At 32.1% G+C, this 24997-nt stretch overlaps 1 protein-coding gene across 4 annotated transcripts in view; it reads left to right on the forward strand.

Moving 5' to 3' along the window:
* MS3_00002937 (uncharacterized protein) overlaps window positions 1-20877 on the forward strand; it is a 72102-nt gene extending 51225 nt beyond the window's left edge. Inside the window, exons 10-16 of one of the 4 annotated variants that reach the window (XM_051210600.1) lie at window positions 914-1128; window positions 8220-8392; window positions 12896-13020; window positions 16820-16903; window positions 17682-17749; window positions 18254-18415; window positions 19854-20877. In XM_051210600.1, coding sequence (XP_051070607.1) covers window positions 914-1128; window positions 8220-8392; window positions 12896-13020; window positions 16820-16903; window positions 17682-17749; window positions 18254-18415; window positions 19854-20000 — 974 coding nt within the window. In that variant the 3' untranslated portion in view covers window positions 20001-20877. Of the gene's footprint in view, window positions 1-913; window positions 3420-8219; window positions 8393-9016; window positions 13021-13056; window positions 17750-18253 lie in introns of those variants that run through there. The other 3 variants (XM_051210601.1, XM_051210598.1, XM_051210599.1) reach the window with 3 other exon arrangements.
* The last annotated feature ends 4120 nt before the right edge of the window (window positions 20878-24997 follow it).

A 24997-nucleotide genomic window follows, 5' to 3' on the forward strand; every position in this document is an offset into this window, starting at 1 on the left:
AAGCTTCGTGTGCAATCACTTGACTTTCTGTGACATTTTTCTTTGTGTATAAGTTAACTATAAGGAAAGCTGTTCTGTTTAGGGATTAGTTTAAAGTAACTCCAAATCGCAAAAGATTACAAGATTCTCCTAATGCAAAATAGGATCTACTTGAATTAAATAGATAGATGACATTCCAAGTATGAAAGAAAGAAAACAGAAACTCAGGAAAATTCTGGTTCTTAAAGAAGTTAGAACTATAGTAGAACAGTTGTGTTTGTATACTAACCACTCTGATCTTGGGAAGTATGATAAAAATAGCAATGATTAAAGCAGAACTAACCATTCAGATACCATTAAATGTTAGTGGTATCATATATGAACTCCAAAATAGTTACCGAAAACAAAGTTAGAAGTTCGCACACCCACAACCCAAAGTTTGAATTTCCAGTGATATAACTGAGAAAGTATGATCGTGATACAGTTGTATTAACTCCACTGAATGAATACTACAATTCATTGTGAATAAAATATCATTCAGAGATCTAAAGGGGAAATGAAGAAGCTTTAAAAAATTGTCTCTTTATTTATCAACCTCCTCTTATTGAACAGATCACTATTCACTAATGACTAGTTTCAGAATAAATCTTCTTTTAAATTTTTAATGAAGATTGATACTTGTTGGTGATACCAGATGATGATAATTATACTTTAGAGAAAATGATCCATTATGTTGTAAGATCATGTGATTATTTCTTAAAGTAGTGTACATTATTGTAAGTTTCAAACTGGATTAAAAAGCATGTTTATTATGATTTTATATTGTTCATTATGATTTTGTAAAGTATTCCCGATCTAGAATAGAAAATTATTTTTAAATTAAACCAATTTATTTAATCTATCTTACCTAATTATACTCCATTTTCTTTGTTAGATACAAGTCATGAACCAAATATTATCATAGAACAAGATGATAAGGATTTTTATCTTTCATCGCCGTTATATCCAATTTTACTTATTAAATCAAATAATAATACTAATCATTATCAAAGTAATTTATCATCATTTGAAGATATATTCGATTGTGTTTTTTCAAAATTTTTCTCTTCCTGGACTCAAATGAAAGCTGTTCCAGAAGATTTGATTGCAGTAGGTCTTCACTTATTTACTGTTGGTTTTTCACCGTTTCTATGTGTATTTTTAAGTTTTATTGATCTAAAACAGCTCAAAGGATATTCAGTATTTCTGTCAGTTTACGATATACAGAGATCCTTTTGTATACAGAAGTAATTTCTGAATTTTGTTTTGATTAATTCTGTCTGGTTTGAATTTTGTGAAGACATGCACCTGATTGGAATGAAACGGCTATCCAGTGCTTCCAGGTTTTCAATGATATATATTTATATATAAAAGGTAGTTTTCTACTTGATGAATGTAAGAAAGATAAATAAAAGAATGAGTATGTTCCAAAAAATAACTTACAAAATAAGTTGAGATGATGATGTTAGTGCCATAATGAATTAGGGACTTAGATGTACTTTTGTGATCAGCTGATCTGACTCAGATTTGGATGAACGTATGAATATGCCATGAACATAAATCTTCCATTTATCTCCGTATTCTGTAGTGTCGGTTGCTATTCAAGTCCGCATAGCTTATTCTAGCTTCTAGACAGGCCAATTTATTCATTCTTCTTGAGTCATATTTTGACCTTGTTAATTATTCGCTTGTCAACTTGACTGTTTTTATATAAGCATATGTGCATTTCTTATCTTACTCATCACATGTCCGTAACTTATTTTTGTCTCACTAAAATCTGAGAACCATATAGTAAATAGTTGCTTTGTAAAATATCAATCCATCGTCTCAAACTTGACTGTTTCCTTTTGTAAATATCAGTCCATTGCCTCAGATTTCATTGTTCATGCATTTTCATACCAATTGCGTTTTGTTCCCGTTCTTTCCTTATCGACCTTCTACTGAAATACATTCTATGCCTGACCACCGTTCTATACTGCTTATGTGGATATAAGTAACCCACACCACAATAGTACCAGACACTATAGTACCACTTTTGAACTTAAAAAGTAGACTTTGTTAACACATGTTCATCTATTCTTTTTCCCTTTTTTGTTTGCCAAATTTTCATAGCTATCTTTTCTATATGTTTTTTTTCATTCTTATAACTGTTTGACTATTACTTGAATTGAAATTCTTCTGGTTCACTTTTGGTATTTTTGTTACTGACCCACCATTTTCCTATTTTGCTATATAGACTACTATGTGTAAAAGTAACTAAGACTAAAAATGGTACGACTTTAGTAAATGACAATGTCAAAAAAGAAAATTTCTTCGTTGAACTCTCGTTGATTTGTCTAGTAACACAATACTTTTCTTTTGTTCCAATGTTCTTATACTAATGTTATATATACAAATATAGAAAAGATTGTTTATTGTAAGTAGCAATGTTAACTGGACACTTTTTCAAGAAAGGAATGAAAATGCATACACTTAATGGATTACAACAAATCAAGACGTTAAGTATGTATTATTATACGTTCTTATACCCTGAATATGAAATACAATTTGATGAATATTATCGGTGTAAGTGTTCGTGAAGTTTGCCGAATTTCATAGTTTACGTCACGAACTAACCTTATTTAGCCAACGACTGAGAACCGAGAAGCATATGCCACGAGACCAAAAGATCCTATGCTCGATTCCCAGTAGAGTTTTAGATGCTCGTTGCTGTGGTGTCTCATCCTAGCACGAAACAGCTATCCGTTGCCCCCTGATTTTGAATGATTGTCAAACTAAATCAGTCTGTGTAGTAAACTATTTACCAGTGTTAGTTTTGGATTAGATAGCTCTTCGAAAGAGAATCGGTTTTGAAACAGAAATACATACCAATAAATATTTTCATAGACCTTATTTGCCAAATAAGAAAGTCATTAAAATACTTTTCTCAAGTTTATATTCAGTATCATCCTTAAGATTGTTTTTGGCGTCTCATATGATCAACTCTCAGTATTTAATTCCATCATAAAATTGACGAATGACATAAACATCATTTCAGTTTCCATTCATACATGCATGGTGTAACAATTATGGGAGTAGATTTTATTTAGCATGTCTACCTATATTTTCAGTTAGTCTGTTTATCTATCTTAATGGATATTTGTTTGCGTGTATTGTGATAGACGATGCTAATCGATCTGCGATCCAAGTTATAAAAAGAGTTATTTACACCCACTCATCATACTCTTGTTGACGTTGTGTACAGACATAATACATCTAGACATGTGAATTTATCTGAGAGACAAAAACAGTATTCAAAGTACGATGGGTAACTAGTTTAAATATGTTGACTTTTGATTTTGCTTGTAAAATGATGGTAAACACGTTTATTCGAGATTAGATAATAAACAAAGTAGGTGAATGTAAGTTATTATCATTTATTTGTTTTTCTAAGAAATTTTTGGATTTTTCTCTCCGAAGAAAAACAGAACGGTGGAATTTCAGAACATAGTTATTGTATTTTAATCTTTTTGCTTTAATACAAACGTTTAGTTATGATATACTGCAAGATATATTGAAATATACGTTCCTAATATACAACGCTTGGGATTTAAAGGCATTAATTCTACTTTTTTTAGGGGTGGACAACTGAAGTCCAAATGATAATCGCATACAGATTATATATATATATATATATATATATATTGCGGTATAGACTATACACGTGAATCAGGTGCACAATTAATAGTGTTACTATTATTTTTGTTATTATTACTATCAGTGCCAATGACCTTGTATGATATTAGATTTTTAGGACACCGTAGAGAATTCTAAGAACAAAGAAACTTTTCAACAAGGCCATCATAATATCTATATTTTAAGTGCGAAATTACCTTGACCTGAAGATAGGTTCCTGTTCATTCCTGGCCTTTGAAAATATTTCTTCATCACATAATAAGGGTCTTTTTTAGATCATTTGTATTTGGTTTCATCCAGTCATCATCAACATGGAGCCTGGCGCAGATGTGCGTTGTCTCAAATGTTTATATGTCCACGTTTGGATTCAAAACAACTTCCTTTCGTTTTAAAATTCAGTGTATTATCCGATGAGCTTCCAAGTTGATATAACCACTAACTTCGTTAATGGAGTCAATGCTTATATCACTATCAATAAGAATTTTCTAGGAAGCAATAAGGGTATTAAAATGAATAATTAGTTGAGCTAAAAGCGTTTAATTTCCCATTGGAAGGAAATTTCCTTAAGATTAATTGCCTTAAAGAGAAGATCAAACTACGCCATTAAATGGTAGTGACATTCATTATTAGAGGCTGGATATTTTCCCGTCTCCCCTTAATATATACATATCATACGTATCTTGATTTTTTCGACATTAATATTTTGACAGGTAACATTAATTAACTCAGTTCATCAATAAGTTAGCACAATGAAAAGAAGGATTTACTCAAATAAACTCATTTGAATATCAATTCTACCATCGTAAGACCAACTGACTTACAGTAAGATGAATCAACTTTTAGACCATTAATTGATTCATAAATAAATAATATATTTGTAATATTTGGGTACTAATAACTTGTTGACGTCCCAGATAACTTCTAGAAATCTACAGCTCTACGATTTTTGAATTCTAAACAAATAAAAAAGATGTCCGTCTAAATATAGAAATCAAATGGTTATTTATGCGATTAAAAGCGATCATAGAGCTTTGGAAACTTAGAAAAATATACCAGTTGAAAAAGTATCTCTACATTTTTAATTTTTCTTCACGAGTTTTCTCACATTTACTTTCTATCACCAACAGGTATGTCTTTTAAAAAAATGGTTGGATTGCTTCTCTTTTTTCATTTGAAAGATACATAGTTCATGTTATTTAGGCATAGGGCAAATTAGCAATTAAATGTTGACTTATATGTTGTGCCTGTAGATTACTCTGAATGATTGAACATCACTTATATTGATATTTTGACTATATCAACTTGTCTATAGTCGGCTGAACACAAATGGAAAGATCGTTTGGTTTCAGTTATAAACTCTATTCATCAATGGTTTAGAGGTGGAAAAAAATTGTCTATAGTTTTAAGTAGCTTTTGTTCAACTATTTAGGCTTATTAAATATGACGAGGAGTTTCTGCTCCCTCAATTCCATTTAGAAACATGACCTTCATAAGCTCTTGCATTGTATTCTATCAACAAAATAAGTCGTTTTATGTTCAGTACACAACAACTTATCATAAAAGGAGCACGTGTGGTCAATTATGCATAGATACATCTAGCGAAATGAAATTTTGGTTTAAAAATAAATATTTCATAATCTGTACAGTTGATGAATTAATAATGTTCGATTTCGAATAGTATAGTTTAAATAATATTGATTGATCTCTGGTTTGTGACTCGTATCGTGTTTGTTTAATCCTTTTTGGCTCACATAGTGCTTATCAATCAAGTTACAATATGGCTACTAGCCTAAGGGACTCACCATTGCTTGCACTATGTTTTGATGTTTAGTGGTTGAAAGTAATCAACAGGAAACTCTACTTGACCCAGGTCTTAGGTACCTTGGCATTCATCAACGAAAGCCTACCTACAGTCTCGAGAGAACTGATCATTCCTATAGTATTTGAAGCCTCATCATTTCCCTCAAGATTTCAGTTATGCCTTGCTAGCCAGTGCGAAATAGCGAGAAACCTAGTTCAATCGGTGTTCTCTGTATACCATATCCAGTCACCTAACATAAGTTTTAATTGTGACTCGAATTAGTTAAGAGCGTTTGCATAACTTCAATCAGCAACGGATTCTTGATTCATCACATCTTTCTATAGGTTATTTAGGAACTTAAGATATTTAATTAAAGTGATTGAATAGATTATAAACTATAGATCACCAAGATTTAATGTTTTTCCCAGAATAAGCAGTATATTAATGATATTTCCATCAATCTATTGATTCTAAATTCAATAATAACAAACCCTTCAAATTTATGGTCGAAAGCATACCTTTATCTAGTTTGTAATACTTTATGGAAGTACTATGTGGTCAGAGGTAGTTGTTAGAAAACCCCACCTTACTTAAGTTTCGTGCCGGTTAACACTCGTCAACTAAAACCTGCCTTGAGTCTACAGGGAATTGGTTATTGCTGTTGGAGCCGAAGCCGCTTGCCTACAATCTTGCTCTATAGAATTCGATCAATACTAAAGACTAAACAAATATGATAGGTTTTAATCGTTATTCATTAATCAATCATTTGTAACTTTTACGGTTTTCAAAAGGCTTAACAATGTATTATTCACTTCATATTGTAATGTAATGTGTTATGTATATGGGAAGAAATGAAATGAAAATAACTAGATTGTGCAAATTCGATCTGTGCTTCTTGTCTATCTATAGTTAATCGTTATTACTCTCTTTTGACTCCATTTTTGCATACAAACCACATTTAATAATTGTGCAGCAACATTTGTGGAATTTATTTATTTGTTTAAAAACTTTATTCAATGAACTAGTTTTTAGAAGTGACAACGTTCTGTTGCATTTTTATCCTAAGGATTATATGACAATTTTTCTGATCTAAAAAGCAAAAAACATTATACCAAAATCGTCCTTTTTTCAGCATAAGATTGTGAAGATTATCGATTTTTAATGGAGATTATGAGTCGATTAATATTAGGCCACCATCGAAAACCTGAAAACACTGGTTGTCTGTTTCGTCTTATTATGGGGCTCCTCAATAATGCGAATCTACGATTCCTCACGCGGGACTCGAACCCAGAACTTTCCGTCTCGTTCTTGTTGATTTGTAACTAGGATTTCCTTATTATAATTGTTATGAATCATTTACTATCAATCCATTGTCATTTAGATTATACTATTCAATCATCCAGTCAAACAATAAAGATATGTAGTCTCCTCAAATAATCTTATTTTATTACAAAACCCTATATGTGATGTGTGTTGTAATTCATTCATTTAATCTATTTTTGATTTCCATCTGATTGTATCGAGTACTTTCAGAGATAATTGATCATTGCTTCAATTGTTGTTTAGTCAATTAAATATAATAATATTCTTTCTCCAATCCTTCTGTGGAGAGTACAATAATTTTGTGTATAAAATCTTCTAAAGTTCACGTATGAATATTGCTTTACCACTCAAATAAAGTTAGAATGATTTCTTTATTAATAGTTTTTAGTAGGGGATAGACGCTCTTGAACATTTATTTCAGCAACCATTAATCATTTAATTAAACTTCTTTCTCCTTGGTCAATCCAAACCTTCATACAATGTTTCAATAAAGATTTATTACAAAAATCGTGAAAGTTATATAAAAATAAAACATTTCTAACTGATGACACCTGTTTATTTATCTGAACTGAATGCTGTTCAGCAGTTTGCATCACCGATTGACTTGAGTGAGAGAGACATTTCAAACTATAAACTGAACAGCTGTTTCATACCAGTATTGAACTCCTCAGCAGTGCGAATAAACGAACCCACTTAAATTAGAACCCATAACCTTCAGGTTTTACAATGAGTGCTAAACCTTTAGATCAATGAATCGGCATCCACTGGAAACTCAACAACCTCTACAAAAACACCTCATAATAATGAATAATATTATAAATAAAGGAACAAAACGTTCAATAAACTAGTGTTATCATTCCGGCTTTCACGTTTTTTCGGTTATTCAGTCGTTTTTTTTGTTTAATACTTTTAATTTTGAAAATATTTTTTGATATTCTACTGGAATTTTGATTCTATAAGGTACATAACCCTAATTATCACTTTGTATTCGATTTTCTTTAGTGTACATTACACATCTAGATTTATTACAAACAGAAGTTAACTTGTCGAATTATAATTTTGATAATTGTTAGGATCGTTCCGATAGTTGGCTTTTCCTGTATGCCCATCCTGACACAGCAGTAACATCCTGATGGACCTGAACCCTAACCTAAATATTAATCATGTAGACTCTCTTTAATACCTTGTAATCGTTACTTTTCTTTTCTACAAATTCTTTTTTCTCTAATTACGTGTTTACAGCCTGTTTACTTTGCTGCTGTTGTTGTTATCGCTACATTTTTTTGCATCACATAATCATAAAACTTATGTATAGTCTTCCTCTCTCTCTCTCTCCTTTTACTTTCTTATTTTATTGAACTTTTCATTTCACCAACCGTATCGTTTTATTTTGGTCAAATAGATTTTATGCGTGGTACGAGAGCAGATAAATCGTATTTTCAAAACCATTCCTATTTCACTTGAAGAATTTGAAAATTCTCTGATAAAATTTAATCCATATGATGTACCATCTATGTGGTCGAAACGGGAGAATCGTCTACGTGTAGATATGTTACATAATCACCCGGCATTAATGTAAGTTTCGTGTTTTAGTTGTTTGATTATTGGTTGATTAAAATTGTGAGTTTATAAATTGGATTTTTTGGTATTGTAAGAGTTTGCTAATAATACTCATCAGTAGAAGAACTATGTTATCACCTTTTGACTCGATTCTTGGTAATATTGATGACGACAAGTGAAATAACAGACCCTATGAACTTGGTGTACATAGTACTTCGGCTGGCCTCATTTATAAAATGGTGGTACTTAAAACCCAAACACGGAATGGGTCTGTAAAGTCATACTTCAATACGTTTTATATCACTGTTTACATGGAACTACACATTTATCATGATATATAGAAATATAGATATGCATGCAGAAAATGTACATAGATGAAAGGTGATAATCAATCATATATGGATGTATACAGAATAACCAATATTATTACAGTGAGATGTGCAACAGTCACATACATATTTTATGTTCGTTCACACAAGGACTTGTATAAATCTGAGATGCCACTCGTGGTAGGATCGCAGATTTCATTAGGTTTTTATTATGTTCCAAATGTACAAGTGGTCTCTATAGATGATATGGTTTATTTATTTCTGGTTCGACAATCCGTTGAATAGATTTTTTCTTTATGAATTTTTTCAGGGTGCAAAAAATAGGCCGATAATTTCACAGTTGTGTACTTAACTGAATGATTAGTTCCTTGGTGAATATCGGGATGTTTTATTGTAAAGGTGTTGTAACCTGTGGATTCAACGAAGTAGGAATCACGGAACCCATTCAGTGATGTCGATATTTCATGAGATAGCACACACGAGGTTGAAAATCAGATGAAGTGAGGAATGTGAAATAATGTGTCCCGGTTTAACTAGGTCAATAACATCGTGTTCGACGTTTGTTATTATGCCAGTATCTTTCATGTCCGACTTCAGTTTGTCGTATGTTAATTCATTTACTAAGAGATATAAATTCAACTGCTATTAATCATGCTCACTTACACATACTAACAGAACACTTTAGTCGTACTTCCATATATAGAATACATAACATTTATATAAGTTATTTTGTTATTACTCAATAAAAAGAGCACAACACATTGATCTCATTTACTTTTCTTTGTTTTAAAAGAACTGAACATTTGTAAAACTGTTACTTTGTTCGTTGGATTACCTATCAAAAACATATCTATTGATTAATACATCACATTGAGTATAAACGTTATACGCTGAGTGTGAAATACTCTGGATTAATTGTTTTCATATAGATTTTTTGCAGAGAAATTATTTGACGTTATTATTATAATCACAAGTGCGGAACTTCCTACCATTTGCTTCCAACCACTAACTTTCATCAAAACGTGTAATCCTTACTACATCTAGCCATAATTAGACGAGCAATCATTTCACAACTACATCGATAGTGTTCTATCAAGACTAAGGAACTAGAGCAAGCATTTTAGTCTTATAAGTGATTGATAATAGGTTAAATACTTTAGTGGTAATATCTCTGGTTATACCACACTAGTTTAAACGGGTTCGAGTCTCATAGGGAGCACATGTCCACTCTTTTACTGAAAATATATCTCATTTTGGTGAATCCCAACTAGCATTGAGACTAAGGTCCAAATATCTCTACCGACTTGCCTCAGTTACAAACTTACATTATTATGACCTACTAAAGTGTATAAAGAATGATGACGGTTTAAAATACGTACATGAACAAGTATCGAAGAAAAAAAAGATGTTACAAAACGAATCATCGTTGTAGATATTTATCGTTTTAAAACTTACCACATGTCAAAATCGTGAAATTCGAATTATACCATTCTATGTTTACTTTGAATTCCTCATTATTTCAGTTGTCTGATTTGTTCATTTGTTTCATCGAACTTTAGCCAGCATAATTACACATTAACCATGACAGAAAAAAGCATTTTCAATCAGTAATTAACTATCTTTAACATCATCGTTATCATTATTTGGGGAAAATCGATATTTATTTCTCAATTGTGTGGTCTCTTATTTTAATTTTCGGTGAAATTAGTTCCTTGTGGGTCTTGAATTAGAACTGCAAGAATATTTAAAATGGGTTGGTTGCAGTTAGTTTAGAGGAAAAATTCCTTAAATCGGGTTTCGTGCTAGTTAGCACTCATCAGTAGAGGCGTACCTTCTATTGTAAGGGAACGGATACTCCTTGTGATACTCATACCCGCATCACCGGGTTTCTTAATTTGATAAGTTGTGGCCAACATTCTGTAAAAAATGTTTTCGCCCTTGAACGATCACTGAGGGCAGCAGAGTCACGGCTGATCAAATTCTACCGATCATGTTGCAATATAGTCGCTAGTCTTATCATTAAATATGTGGTCGAGTTGTTTAATTAGACAACTCACAGCTATTGGATTACAAGTTTGATTACCGCTCTATTAACTTTGATCCGATAATACAATGAACGCCCCAGATACATCTATACGACTCATTCAACTAAACGTTTCCGGTGTTTGAAATTGAACTTGGTTGTCTGATTCCAATGAATCGATGTTCAGTTCTAATTATCTATTCATTCGATTAATGTCAAATGTCAGCGTTCTGACGAACTAAATCGATCACTTTATACTTACCTATGTCATAGTCTTCAGCATTGACAAGATCTTCTTGACCATATTCAGTGTATTCACTAGGCGCCTGATTGTTTGTTGATCGCCATGTGCGGTCAGTAATAAGATTTGCTTAGCGAACGTTTTATAAATCCACCATCAAAAACTCTGATTTCAGTTCATCAAATATTCCCATTAAAACATTAAAAAGACAAGCTGAGCTAAGCAATATTTCTTTTCAATGAGTTCTTCATGGCTATACTCCAATATATATAGCTTTTACAATTAAATATGAAATCAATGCCAGGTAAATAGTGTTGGATCGATTTAATGATATAATAGTTTGTTAGTAAAACAAGGTCTGGAAAATTAAGATGAATTTTCGTGATCGCTTAGTTATCACAACTAGTTACTGAAGCGTAAGTATGTAAATTTGAGATATAAGTGTTTTTTTTGTGTTATGTGTAAGAGTAATAATAAACTATTCGTAAAATGGGTTCAATGATAGTTAGATAATCATATTGTGCCCTGTGTCCTATTGATGTATAAGGCCAATTGGAGAACAGTGAACCATCCACCGGACCAATGACGCATAAAACAAGTACGAGCAGTCTAGAGTCCTTATCGGTCCTGCTTCCCACCTAGCCCTGTCTGTAAAGTCTAGAACACCAATCCCAGCCTCTGCGATATTAATAGTTTACTTCAAACATACTGGGTTTATATACCAACCAAACAGATTACATCGTACCATAAAATAGAAAATAACATTTGTACAAGATTTAGCCAAAAATTGGCTGTGAGTGTGGGGGGCAGTAATTGATAGACCAGGTAGAACTCATGAATGGTAAATCGTATAATAAAAGTCCATAAGTCAAAATGAAGCTTATGATAAGAGGAACACGAATATGAATAATTTAGTTACTTAACAGTTATACGATAGAAATGTATGTATAGTATTAGTCCAGTAATATATCCCAACAGTTACCATTCATTATTCATATCGGGATATAATACATTAATAAATAGATGAGGTAAGATTAAAATTAGAAATTAAATTTTGAAAAAATTAAGTTTGTAAATTTTAAGAAAAGTAATAGTAACTGAATAGAAGGCCAAGGTAAACTGAGAGGCTGTAAAAGCATTTTCTATATAGAGAGGTTCAGTTTATTGATGTGTATTTCTATGGCTTCTGCTATATGTAAAGGCTGAATTCTAAATACACAGGGTAAGTTCGTTATGATTCTATAGATAATTTTAAAAGATGAGTTTATGTCGACGTGGTGAGCAGTATCAACCAGAAGCTCCAAAATAGAGCTTCTTATCGTTTAGTTCTGTCCTTTGGTTAATCATGATGGCTGATGTTCAGAAATACGATTGTGTTTGCATTATTTTACGCCCAACATAACTGGTTTCACAAGAGCAGTTAAACTTGTAAATACTCAAAGGGGGTTGGACTAGGTTATATTCTCTTCATTCCGTGAGCTCATTATTGGGATGACTAAAGAAAGGAAATCATGATCTTGCTGTATTCATTGTACGTTCTACGGTTTCCATTATGATTATAGTGAATTAGATTTGTTTTTGTTTAATGACTTTTAGGTTAGAGGTTAGGCGTTCGCACGCGATATCGAAGGTTTTGGGTTTGAATCCCGCGTGCAAGATCGTTGCTGCGCACTACTGAGGACGAAACGGCTGTCCAGTGCTTTCAGGTTTTCAATAGTGGTCTAACATCGATCAACTCATGATCTCAATCAAAAACTTAACCGATTCAATTGAATTATTTTAGTGGTTTGTTTATTTTTAAATGAATAGCTTGTCATATTTTATTTAGAAGAGCATCTAAATTATTTGTTTTTCATTGATAATATCTTTCTTTTTTTCTGAGACTTTACCATTTGTACACATTAATCTGTTTATTTTTCATCTAGAGAATTACGTAACGATGTAAGGAAACGTCATCAAGGACATGTATATGAGAATCGTTTAAATATTTTGTCAAATTCAGCACCTTTAGAATATATCCCATCAAAAGGATCGAAATTATGTAGTAAAGGTAATTGATTTTTGATGTATTTTACTCATATGTTAGTGTTAACGTGACGTACTACTCGTTAATGATTGCTGGAGAAAAACAATTCATATATATATGGATGTTTGCACGTATCCATCTATTCATATATAGTCTTCATAAAACGAATCATCACCTACTTGGATTGATTTACTCAACAAATGAATTCTTCTGTTAAAGAAGTAATCTTATCAGGGAATCGGGAAGTGATTTCAATCACCCTGTGAATCCACTACAGTTATACGATACAATACAAGTATTCTGGACTCGTTTCCATGATGAGTTTATAATGGAATATTGATAAAATGTTTACTGTTTCTTGGAGTGTATATTGCTGTAAAGCTCATAAAATTCTGAACATATTTGGATTTCTATTTTTTGACAGAACAATTCATATTGTGGATATTTTAGAACTGATTGGGTATAAGATATTTTCTGTAGTTCCAATTCAAAGTTCTTATATGATATATTTGTCGCGACTTGAGTATCCATGTTCAGATTAAGAATGAAATACAGTGCAATTACCTAGTCCAAATTGCCAAACCAGAACAAATGAAGGAATGGCTGCACACTGATCTGTTTTATTCAGTAACTACAACAAATTTCAATTACTAGTACAGTGAAGGTTGTTTAGGAGCAATGTTATATATAACTTTCTGAATAACACTAATAAAAATAAATCTCATTCATGCTTTTGCTGAATATTCTCACTGACCTTGAATTCAAGTTGCGGACCGTAAACACCAGATATAACACTGGCTACAATCAGAGCCATAAATATGGTATTCAGTTAAAAATGGAACTTTGGCACGGTTGGATAAGATCAATAGTATCAGCACTTCAGCTCCCTTGACAATATTCATAAATAAGATACAAGAACTTGTTATAAATTTATGGGACATTTTTCCCCGATCATCTCTTTGAATTAATAAATCATAATCTAAAGATATTTATTGAATATTCAGATATATCTATTATGAAGTTTTGGAATTTATCGATTATACAAGTCTGGAGTCTACGGGCGATTTACTCGCTTATACGCAGTGAACTACCAAAGCCTCACTTTGATTTTCGATTGAACGTTCAGTATTAAGTAATATTTCGAATAAATTGACAAACAGTTCTGTAATGAAATGATTTATTGGTATACATTAACTAATCAACATGGAAATCTTTGAAAATATGCATATTTCTATGATAAATCACTAGCATACCTAGCCTTCTGAACGTGTGTTTCTTCATTAGCTAAGGTTTGTTCAAGAAACGAAAATCTAACAGGAGTGAAACAGCTGTTTCACCTTAGCTTGTAACTCAGTCGCTCGAACGATAACTTCACACAAGTTTAAAATTCAAGCCTCGCGGAGATCACCATACTTTTAAATTACTGTACTGGGATTCAGTTCTGAAACCAACTGAAGGGGAATTTGATAAGATGTAATATTTAAATATAAACTTGACTGATAAGATTCGAGAATACAGACGAATATGGAACTCGTTACTTCTAATTAGTAATCTAATGTAAATATCTCAGTCCTATGATAGGTCACTCGCTGCCCAAATGGCACAGTGGTAAAATAGAATGTGGAACTTAGTGACTGAGTTTGTAATCCTAAAGAGAGCATCTATTGTATCGAGATTTTAGGTAGACCTTGTTGATCAATGTCAACTAACACGAAACCTAGATTCAGGGTTTCCAGTAGACTACCTTCAACCACTTAACATCAAGCTTAAAAGTAATCTGGCCATGGAAGTGTGCTCATCTGTGTTAATAATAAAGATAATCATCTTTGTTCATTTGAGTAAAATTGCTCATATGATATATGGTAAATTAGCAACTCAACCATCAAATATTTTTGCTATTTCATTCTATTTACTGTGCACTTAATGTGTACTCATCGTTAAATCAATAAATGTGACCTTGAAAACAAATAATACATAATTCTAACTGCTCTCTTTATTTTAACTACACGAAGTTTGACACATGGATGTTGAATAACTGACTTCGAGATTAATAATACGTATTGATTTCTAAAAGTATTTTACCACGGAAGAAAGCAAAATAATTTATCTTATTTTAAAGAATTACATCAGAGTATTAACGTAATAGTGGTTTATTAGTAGTAGGTGAAGCATTTGGATTTTAACTAGTAGGTTGCGGTTTCGAACCTCCATCCTACGTACTTCATTTTATCTAGCTGCTTAGTGTTCTAGTTTTCATATAAACTATGTAGTTCAAAGCTATTTATGAAAATTTGTCCTTGATAAATGAGCTACATCAGTGGACTATATCTCGAAATATTATATGCATTATATGTTTGCGTCAAATACACAGTTTTTAAAAGATCATAATTTGATTGTGTAAACATTCACCACCAGATAGTATTTAAGTGACTTTTTTGAACAGGAAGATAATCGATATCTAAATTTATTTTGACTAATTACTATTGTTATATTTAAAAACTTCGACTCATGTAAGTGTAGACACCAAGCAGCAATTCATTTAGGAATTTCTCATCACAAACAGAATTTGGTTACGTAATCATTTAAGCTGGTAAACGCCGGGGCCTAAAAGTCCCAGATTTGATCCTTAGTGGAGTGGTAGGTACGCACATCAAAAGAGTTTCATACTAGCACGAGACATCCAGTGTTCCTCAGTTCCCAGAAGGTACCATATAATAGATCATATGTCTATTTGAATAGCCACCGCTTGAACTTAGAACAGGAAAACAGACATAAAAATTACAATAAGCTTTACTACTAAGGTTAGTCTATGTACAGAAAGCAAGGGTATTTATAACACAATATGTGACTTTGGGTTTGTAGAAGCTTCTGAGAAGCGTGCTAAACCTGGTAACAAATTGTTATTTATTCAGTCAGATATAGGTAACAAAATCCATCGATTTTAAAATCTTTATGGAAGTTTTCACAGAACTGATCAATGCAAGTACTTTCCGTCTTTTTCCGGGTATCTGTAGACATTTTAAAAGTATTATCTAGGTTTTCTAACAGTCCTTATCATGTTATGTTATATAGGCTCGGAAGTAACATTTATATCACTTAGCATATAAGGTGATCTAATCAAACGTGTGGATCACCTAATTTTAGGTGTGACAACATTTCAGTTAACCTATTATTCTCCATTTCCTTGGACAGAATAACTATATATCACAATTGTATGTACTCATGAGATATTCTAATAGGCTTAAAAGTTATTATTATTATTACTATGGATATTGGAAAACTCAAATGTAAGCACAACAAGATACGAGTACACTGGAATTCATACAACTTATGTATGATCTCTATTGAAAAAGTTATTGTATCTACTGAACTGGTAGAAAACATTCTGAATTGAAGTTGGATGGCAGTTGATGACTATTGGAAACATGCGTAAAATATGTTATTGATGAATTTCAACTTTGAATGCCTTTTAGACGGAAAATCGTTGCGTTTTTTCACAACTGATGCTGGGGATTTTAACTTTGACAAAGTTTATGGTACAAGTGGTTTATGGAGATGGTAGTGTTTTAACAGTTGAAATCACAAACTGGTCCCAGCCAGACCACTATTTAAAACTCAGAAGCACTGGACGGCCGTTTTTTTAGTACGGTACTCCTCGACAGTGCTCATCCTTAATCCGCAAACGGGCATCGAACACATGACCGGTCTTGCGCGCGAATGCTTAACCTCTAGACCACTGAGCACGAATCCATTGGTGTCAATGTCTATTTGTTCTTCTTATTAATATTAAATCATATGCTTTGTTTTTCTTTAATGAACACAGACAATCAATCATTCACTGTACTCTTGTCACCTGATCGTAAGTCGCTTCTTATAAGAGACACAAACCAGAACATAAGAGAAATATGTAAGTTACTATCGTCAGTTTATTTAGACACTGTGTAGTTAATATTTTACACTATTTTCTTCAGTTCTAATATGATTGTAATTGTAATGAAAATCCAAAATAGGTCGATCAGCTTAGTCAGATGATCTTTAATTTAAAATTGATGAGAATCTGTGTTCCTAAATTCTATACCTATATTAGAACAAATACACCAGTAAAACAGCTATGTTTGAGATATCATGTTATCACCTAGGTATCAGTGGACGGAACATAAACCAGCAACGCAATAAAAGGACTATTCTAAGCTGTTCCTCCGTTCCTCTGCTTATCTAACTAGAGGAAGAAGACCAGAGTCAGCAGGGAAAATATATAAGCAAATACTATGACGAAAAGCTGTTTAGGAGTCAACGATAATTTAGATATTAAGAAACAATTCCATTTTTAACATTTCTTTTTGTACATCTTCAAAAGGAATAGATTTATTTGGATATTGAGTTGCATTATATCGCTTATGGTGAATGCTATCATGTTCAGAATATGTTGGATTCTCAAGAAATAGTTACACTACTTAAAAGCTGGTTAGTAGGGTTGTGAGCAACTAAGCGTGCGGAATTTTCTGCGTAAAATGTATATTTTTCACTAAACCTCAATATCGAACAATCTCTCTGATCGATATTCTTAGTATGTGGAACATATAATGTGAACTAATTCGTGTATATATATTCCACCATGTAATTATTAATAATTTAATTAGAAGTTCAACAGTAATCATACTATTTATTTCTTTTTTTATCCAAAGGGCAACTAAACTGTATTAGTCGAGTATCTTTGGGTATAACTGAGAAAGTGAAAAAAAATCCGGAACGTGTAAGTATTAATCTGACAAAATAGTAGTATATTTTTTACCAAGTGGAATTTGATCTGTTTATCAATAAAGTTACGAAGTGATTTTTTCTCCAGAGAGATGTAACGACAACCTTGAATAGAGATAAATGAATTTGAGGGACTTTAACGCGTTATTAAAATATCAACATATTTAGTGGGTTATCGTTATTCTATTTACAATTCACTTGAATTTCATCAATAAGTAATTGCCATAGATAGGAACACATATATTACATTGACGAATTTCAACAGGATGAATTATAATTGTATCGATCTATAATATTCATGATTTCTTGCACTGTTCTCTTCTACATTAATCCACTACTGGTCATGATTAAATATGTTGAATCTTAGTGATATTTTACAAGTTGACCTTAATGATTAAATTTACAATAAAAACTTGTGCTACTGAATTATAAAAAGTAGTATTATTCTGAGTGTTCATTTGTGTTCGTCTTTTTGTTTTATTAAAAAAATCCGAATTAGACATTACTCTTTCAAGTGGAATTATCCGATATTCCAAATCAAGATGATCCCAATGAATCGACAAGTAATAAATCACGTTGTTTTCGAGTTATCTTACTAGCCAGATCAATAACTGAATATAATTATTGGTTAGATGGATTATTTTTATTAAATAAATTAAATGTAAGTTAATGTTTTTGAAATCTGATTAGATAGAATCTAATTCTGTTTTGATGTAATTAACAATAATAAATCTTTGAATGACCAATAATTATTGATACCCAATAAAATATATTCGTTTGGTATTTGTAACAAAGGATACAGGGGTTTCGAGTGGTGGTTTCGATATTAACACAGATGAAGACATATGCAGCTGAAGAATTCTAAAGAGGGCAAAACTTGCTTGATAGATTCCACTGCTAGCCGAAATCCAACTATTCTATAATTGATTTATAGTTTATATCACAAACTATCCATATACAATCACCGGAAACCAGGAATGGTCGTCTAAATATGGTCAGTTTGTGATATAAACTACAAAGTTGGGTAATCTTTACAAGCTCTTTAAATTGTTAGTGATGCACTTATTCTGTAAGCATCTACTCTTTTTCTTTCATAAATAGAAATTATAGTGCCAAAAAATCCGTATTAAAATCCTATCAAGTTAATTTCTACATCATCGTTTTGTTATATTATTCAGTTATCATATTATATTTTGAATGGTCATTTTGACTGTTACGTAGTCATATGTTTGTGTGGTATTTTATTACAATCAGTTATGAAAGAGTTCTGTATGGAAATGTTTCATGGTGGCCTAAGTTGTACAGTTTGAAGTTAATGCATTTATCTCAGCAGTTATGCTAACTTGTTAAATGTCAAAATATATTGTTAATCGTTAAACAGTTTCTTGTAACGTTAAGTTCGAATTCCTTAGTGTTACCGGGTGAATTTTCTATAAAAATGGTTGCTATACAATGAGGTCGAGTTGAAATTATTTAACCCCTGTTGTATGCTTTTAGTTATATTAATGAATCATTTCGATTCTGAAAACCAATTATTGATGGTAGATTCTACTCTCAATTAAAGAAGATTATTATTTAAGTTCCTTTTGGTAGGAGGCTTCAATATTCTCTCGAGAAAAGTTTTCAAAAGGCAGAAAAATGTTTAAAATATTTCCATCAATCTGCATACTTTAGAAACTTTCATGAGAATTTCAGGATGTGTTCCAGAGACTTCTGAAATCTCTTAATCATATACAGTCTTATAAATATCCTTATTTTCTGTATATAAATTAACCTTCAATGTAAAAGCCTTTATTTTTCAGTACAGTGTTCAAGAGTAACAGATCGCTAGAGATTAGGAAGTGGATATATAATCGTTCAGCTGGATTGCTTATCATCTTTCACTAATGGGTTACAAATAATATGAAATGAGATTTTTTATTCCACTTACTTCTAACATTACGCTAATATCACATTGATTATGCATATATATATCATATGCATTCTTTACACATGTCAAGAAGGACAGAAAGAAACAAAAGAAATGTTACTTTTTGCTTTTTTTCTGAAAATAAAAATCTCGTTTTTTTTCTTTAACGAATTTTTATTTTATTCTATAGAATCCAAGTGATTATTACAATGAAGATGTGGAGCGTTTAACTGAACTAGACATGTGTATACGTCTTTCAAGTTTAGATTTAAATCAGTTGCCAAAAAGAGAAATCTCCATGCCTACAGATCCACCACCACCTTTGGATTTTATTTAATTTTATTATCCTCTTTTTTTTCTTCTTTCAATATTCTTTGTGTAATTATCCACCTTGATTTTAAATAATTTTGGATTGATAGATTATATTGTTCACTTATTTCATTGTTTGAACATTCAATAAATGAAGGTACATGTAAATCGATTATTTACCACCCAATCATTAATAACTGTGTACGAAATTTATCTCACTTTATTTTCAGCTTATTTTAAGTAGAAACAAATTGAATTATCTCATTATAATTTCTATTATAATTTCTTAATTATGTATAGTGGAAGTTTAATTATTCAAGTTTTAATTCATATTGTTTGTTTAAGTTTTCTAGAGACCTGAAAAGAATCTTTCTGTCTATTCACTTTATTATAATTCTTTCAGGTTATTACTAACAGTATTTTAATCAATATTATTTCCGATATTCATATACGTTTTGCTTACGAATCATCAGTAATTTTGAAGTAGATTACTGAAATCTTGTAATTTTCAATAATATGATCATCATCATCATCAACGTCACCCTGTTTGTACTCTGCATAATATCATGACTAATCGCCCTTTTTCTGTTAGATCTTTAGATCATTATCATCAATTGGTATTTACCTTCTATCTATATATAACATCTTGGATTGATTCTTATCAATAAGTGATAATTAATAAGCAAGATGCAGAAACAATCGTTCTGCTATTATTTTCCCCTTATTTTTTCTGTTTGTACACACAAAACGAAATGTACAGACAGTGAAATAAACTTAGCCACAATTGATTGTTTTACCTCAAAAACAATATCTATTCTTTGTGTGAAATCAAATATTGTTATTTTTCTCGATTAAAATAAGTCGACTGCTTAGATTAACTCTGTAATAAATTATCTCGAGTGGTGAATTGAATGAGTTAACTCAAGAACTTTTTATACTGGTAGCACACTCGGTTGGCTACACAACATAATACTAACGTTACTAGTACTCTAACGAATTTTGGATATATATATATATATATATATATATATATATATATATATATATATATATATATATATATATATATATATATATATATATATATATATATATATATATATATAGCTGACTGGGATTAAATAAACATCAGTTTATTCAGGAGAAATAGACCCTACACTCAATGTTTTAAATGAATCATGCAATAATAACCTGTATCGATTGTAATTTTCAAGTAGTACGTCGGGAGATGGACAGAATATCTCGAGATAATATAGATTTCGTTTCCTTTTGTTCTACCGCTTGCTATGAAGATTGCAGGATATATATGCTTTAGTTACACGTTGACCGCCAAAAATATTGATGAATATAGTCCATTTACTCATATGAAGCTAGACATAGTAGTCAGACGTTTGAAATCTAACAATATTAAGATTTTACAATCAGGAAATCTGGTAGACTTCAAGCATAAGTTCTGCATAATGTGCCCTCAGCTGGGAGATAACTTTTACAAGATAATCAGTAGTGGATAGTGCTTATCTATTTAAAAATTAGACACCGAATGATGATCGAGATCATGGGCTGTAATCCATCATAAGTACTGAGGTAGGTCTACAATGTTCCAGGGAGATTTACATGACTGCTTAAAATGATTATCCTTACGAATAATTATTTATATCACCTGACCGTCAGCTGTATTTTACAAGCCCCGTAATGACAAACTCAAAATGTACATCATCCAATATTAATCCATTTGACTTTTAAACGCCAAAAATAAACATAATTCATAACTATCAAGAAGAACCAACGAAAAATTTAGTATGGTAAGTCCTTCATCGACCCGTCAGTTTACAGGCTCTAAAATGCTATTTAGTGGTATTAATAAATCATTACCTACCATGGTATCTAACATTTATAAGTCATTTTTGCGCCGAAACCAGGCAGCACTCTCTTAGATGGCAACTATTATTGCCGTTTCGGGATTTGTCAGCACACGTTACCTGTGACGTATCAGCGCTTTAATCGGATTTCATAAATCCAACGCGAGTTTGAGTTACATAATTTAATCTTAACAGTCATAATACGGAAAATACCATTTGTTGTTGTGTTTTAATATTAAGCTACATAGCTTCTGTTTCCAATCAATAGGGTGAGTAATGAAGAAGTCATGGTTAGTTCAACACATCAATATAGTGCTATTCTTGATAACACTGCCATATTCCTGTTATCTATGCTCACGACTGTACAGAATCTCCGTTTGCGTAACAAGTTTAGTACCATAATCCATGGCAACAAAATCCAACTCAAGGCCTCCGCATGACGTTACCGGGTAGTGAGAGCAACCTTGCTAGCTAATTTGGGTGGTTGACGAGATTGAACTAATCCACTACTCTGCTGTAAACCGGATCGACTGGATCCCAAATTTAGGGCTGACTAAAACCTTGCGGGCTACCCGATGTGTATGCTTATGTATATGAATTGTATGAGTTTCGGTTTGTGTAGTTTATGTTTGTAGGTATATGAAAAGGGTAGTTGTGTGGATTAGCACAAGGAATGTAGTGTCTGCCTCATGTCTAATCAAGTCAGCGGCCTAATGCTTCATGTTGAAGACAATAAAAAATATGGTAGCAAATACTACGGCGAGGTGACTATCAACCATCCCTGAGAGAGTGCTTACGCTTATGTCATGAAGTACAGGGCGACAGTCTTTGTACCAGTAATATGTATGTAATGTGTAAGTGACAGTCAGTTGTGGCATATACTTTCGAAGGGAGTGGTGATCATTTACTCATCCAGGTGAGTGGATATTTCTATATTTATGCTGAGGGGTGAATGGGTGAAAACATATGTGTTACCGGTGTGCATGTAGATTATACTTTCCCCTGGTGCGACACCTGCGCCCCAAGACCTGGGGGTAACAATTTCCCTATGAAATCACATCCACGCGGTTAGTTTGTGAACCTTGGGAAACGGAAACCATTTCAAAAAAAGCCAATTCGCTTTACCGTATAAGGCTAGACCAAGCTTATCAAAACTGGAAAACCGTAGCGTACCATAATACGTAAGTAAAAACACAGATATAAGTGCTGTGGTAGGATAAGTATAAAATCCTGGCAACTAATTAAATACTTACTAAACTCATGCAGCATAAAAATAAAAATAAATGTATATTAATACAAGAGGAACGTTAAATATTTTGTTAAAATGTAAAACGAATTTAAATCAAATGGTAAATTCTAACATTTTAAAGATCACGGTTGTGATCAATGTTTAGAAAATTAGAGATATAATATGGCTTTTTTATAAATAAGAAAGTGATATCAACAGCAGTGTTATAACTTGTGATTTATTAATGTCTCCCAAACAAAATCTATACAGATTCGATGTTAGATAGAATTTCAAATGGATAGGCTTTGCGTGAGTGAAGCATATTTGAACTGACCCTAAAAAACCACGATCTGGTTAAAATATCTTTGTTATCAGTTGTATCCATTGTTAACAGAGACAGTCACTTGGTATCAACTGTTTTGTGTGCAGACAATGTACAGTTGACAACTAGAGTTCTCGTAATCAAACAAAAAACAGAAGGATTGATTCCGAAAGGACTACTTCTGTGACTTCTTTGGAATGGAAATGACAGGCAATAGGTCGGAAAAGCTCTTCTTCAGAATATAGTCCGATAATGGCTCACTTAAAGTAACTAGTCCAAAAGACCATGCAGCAATAATGACGAGTTACGAAGTGATATGGTGCAATAAAATAATGTTGCAGATATATCAACTGATTACGTATGATAAAGCAAAAGTGAGAATTAAGTAGGTTACCATTATTATTTGAGAATGAAAAATAACTGGTAGTTTGTTGTAAAAGGATTTAACTAAGTATTTAGTACAGTTGCGAGTCATAGAATTAATTAATTGTAGTGAGTTTAATTGTGTACAAGAAAAATAGTGTATATGTGTCCTAAAATAAATTATTTGATTGGAGTATAAACCGATACAACCATACATATAAAGAGACCAAGCTACATTATAGGTTATGTTTTAATGCTTCTTTGGAATGCAAGTGATTTAGCGAATCGTGGAATGTCGAACAGTATTGCAAGTTGCGCTGACGCACGAAGCACAAGTTATTACAAGCGCCACAGCAAATCCCAGCTAACGTATCTACCGACTTGTCATATGCAGTGTCACCTTGACTTGCAGCTGTACTTCAAATGAAACAGATAATTGAACGTGTACGACATAACTTATGCACCCTTATCAAATCAAGATTAATTGGATGTATCAAAGCTACTGTGTAAATGTGAGACGATTGTGATAGGAAAGGATTTACTTCTACATGATAATGAACTGTATGGAAAATATTTATAGATTTTTTCTAGCAACTAGAATCTTTAATTACTGAACAGTTGTCTTCATTGGTTTCTTGATGGTATATTCAAATCCTGACTACTTTTCATTACTCAGATCTACACATTTCATTCTACTAAATTCAGTTAGATTATTAGTAATGCATTATATCACTCACAAACTTCTCCACCCAATATTTTCAATATTTTTGTCAACAGCTTATATAGACGATTGTTTCAAAAATAAATGGTCAATTTACTAAATTGATAATATGTAAAAAGGCGGTGTGGAAAAAATAAGGGGAAACGGAGATGATACTAAGAGAGAAAAGAAGTAGTTACTGATATTCAGTGATGACAAATCTAATTTATGAGACATGTATCAGACACGGCTGGTCCAATACAGAGACGGTAATCCGTGGGTGAGTACGTGTTTATCAAGTCTCCTCTCATAGTTACTCACTATTTGGGTGGCTCGACGTGCTTAGTATGTTGCATGCCATTAACAGATCACCTCTTATTCTTATGTAGCTCAACGAGAATATATCCAGGTAAGTCCTTATAAGATCTATGTTTTAGACCCATCAGTCACTTGGTCGTCCGTTTCTGTACTTAGTCCGGGAGACCAACCGGTATTCTTGCTTTTCAAGCCTCAGATGAATTAGCGAAGACCGTTTATTTACGCTATCAAGAGC

The sequence above is a fragment of the Schistosoma haematobium genome, chromosome ZW (genome assembly GCF_000699445.3).
Source record: "Schistosoma haematobium chromosome ZW, whole genome shotgun sequence".
In the NCBI taxonomy this organism is placed as follows: domain Eukaryota; kingdom Metazoa; phylum Platyhelminthes; class Trematoda; order Strigeidida; family Schistosomatidae; genus Schistosoma; species Schistosoma haematobium.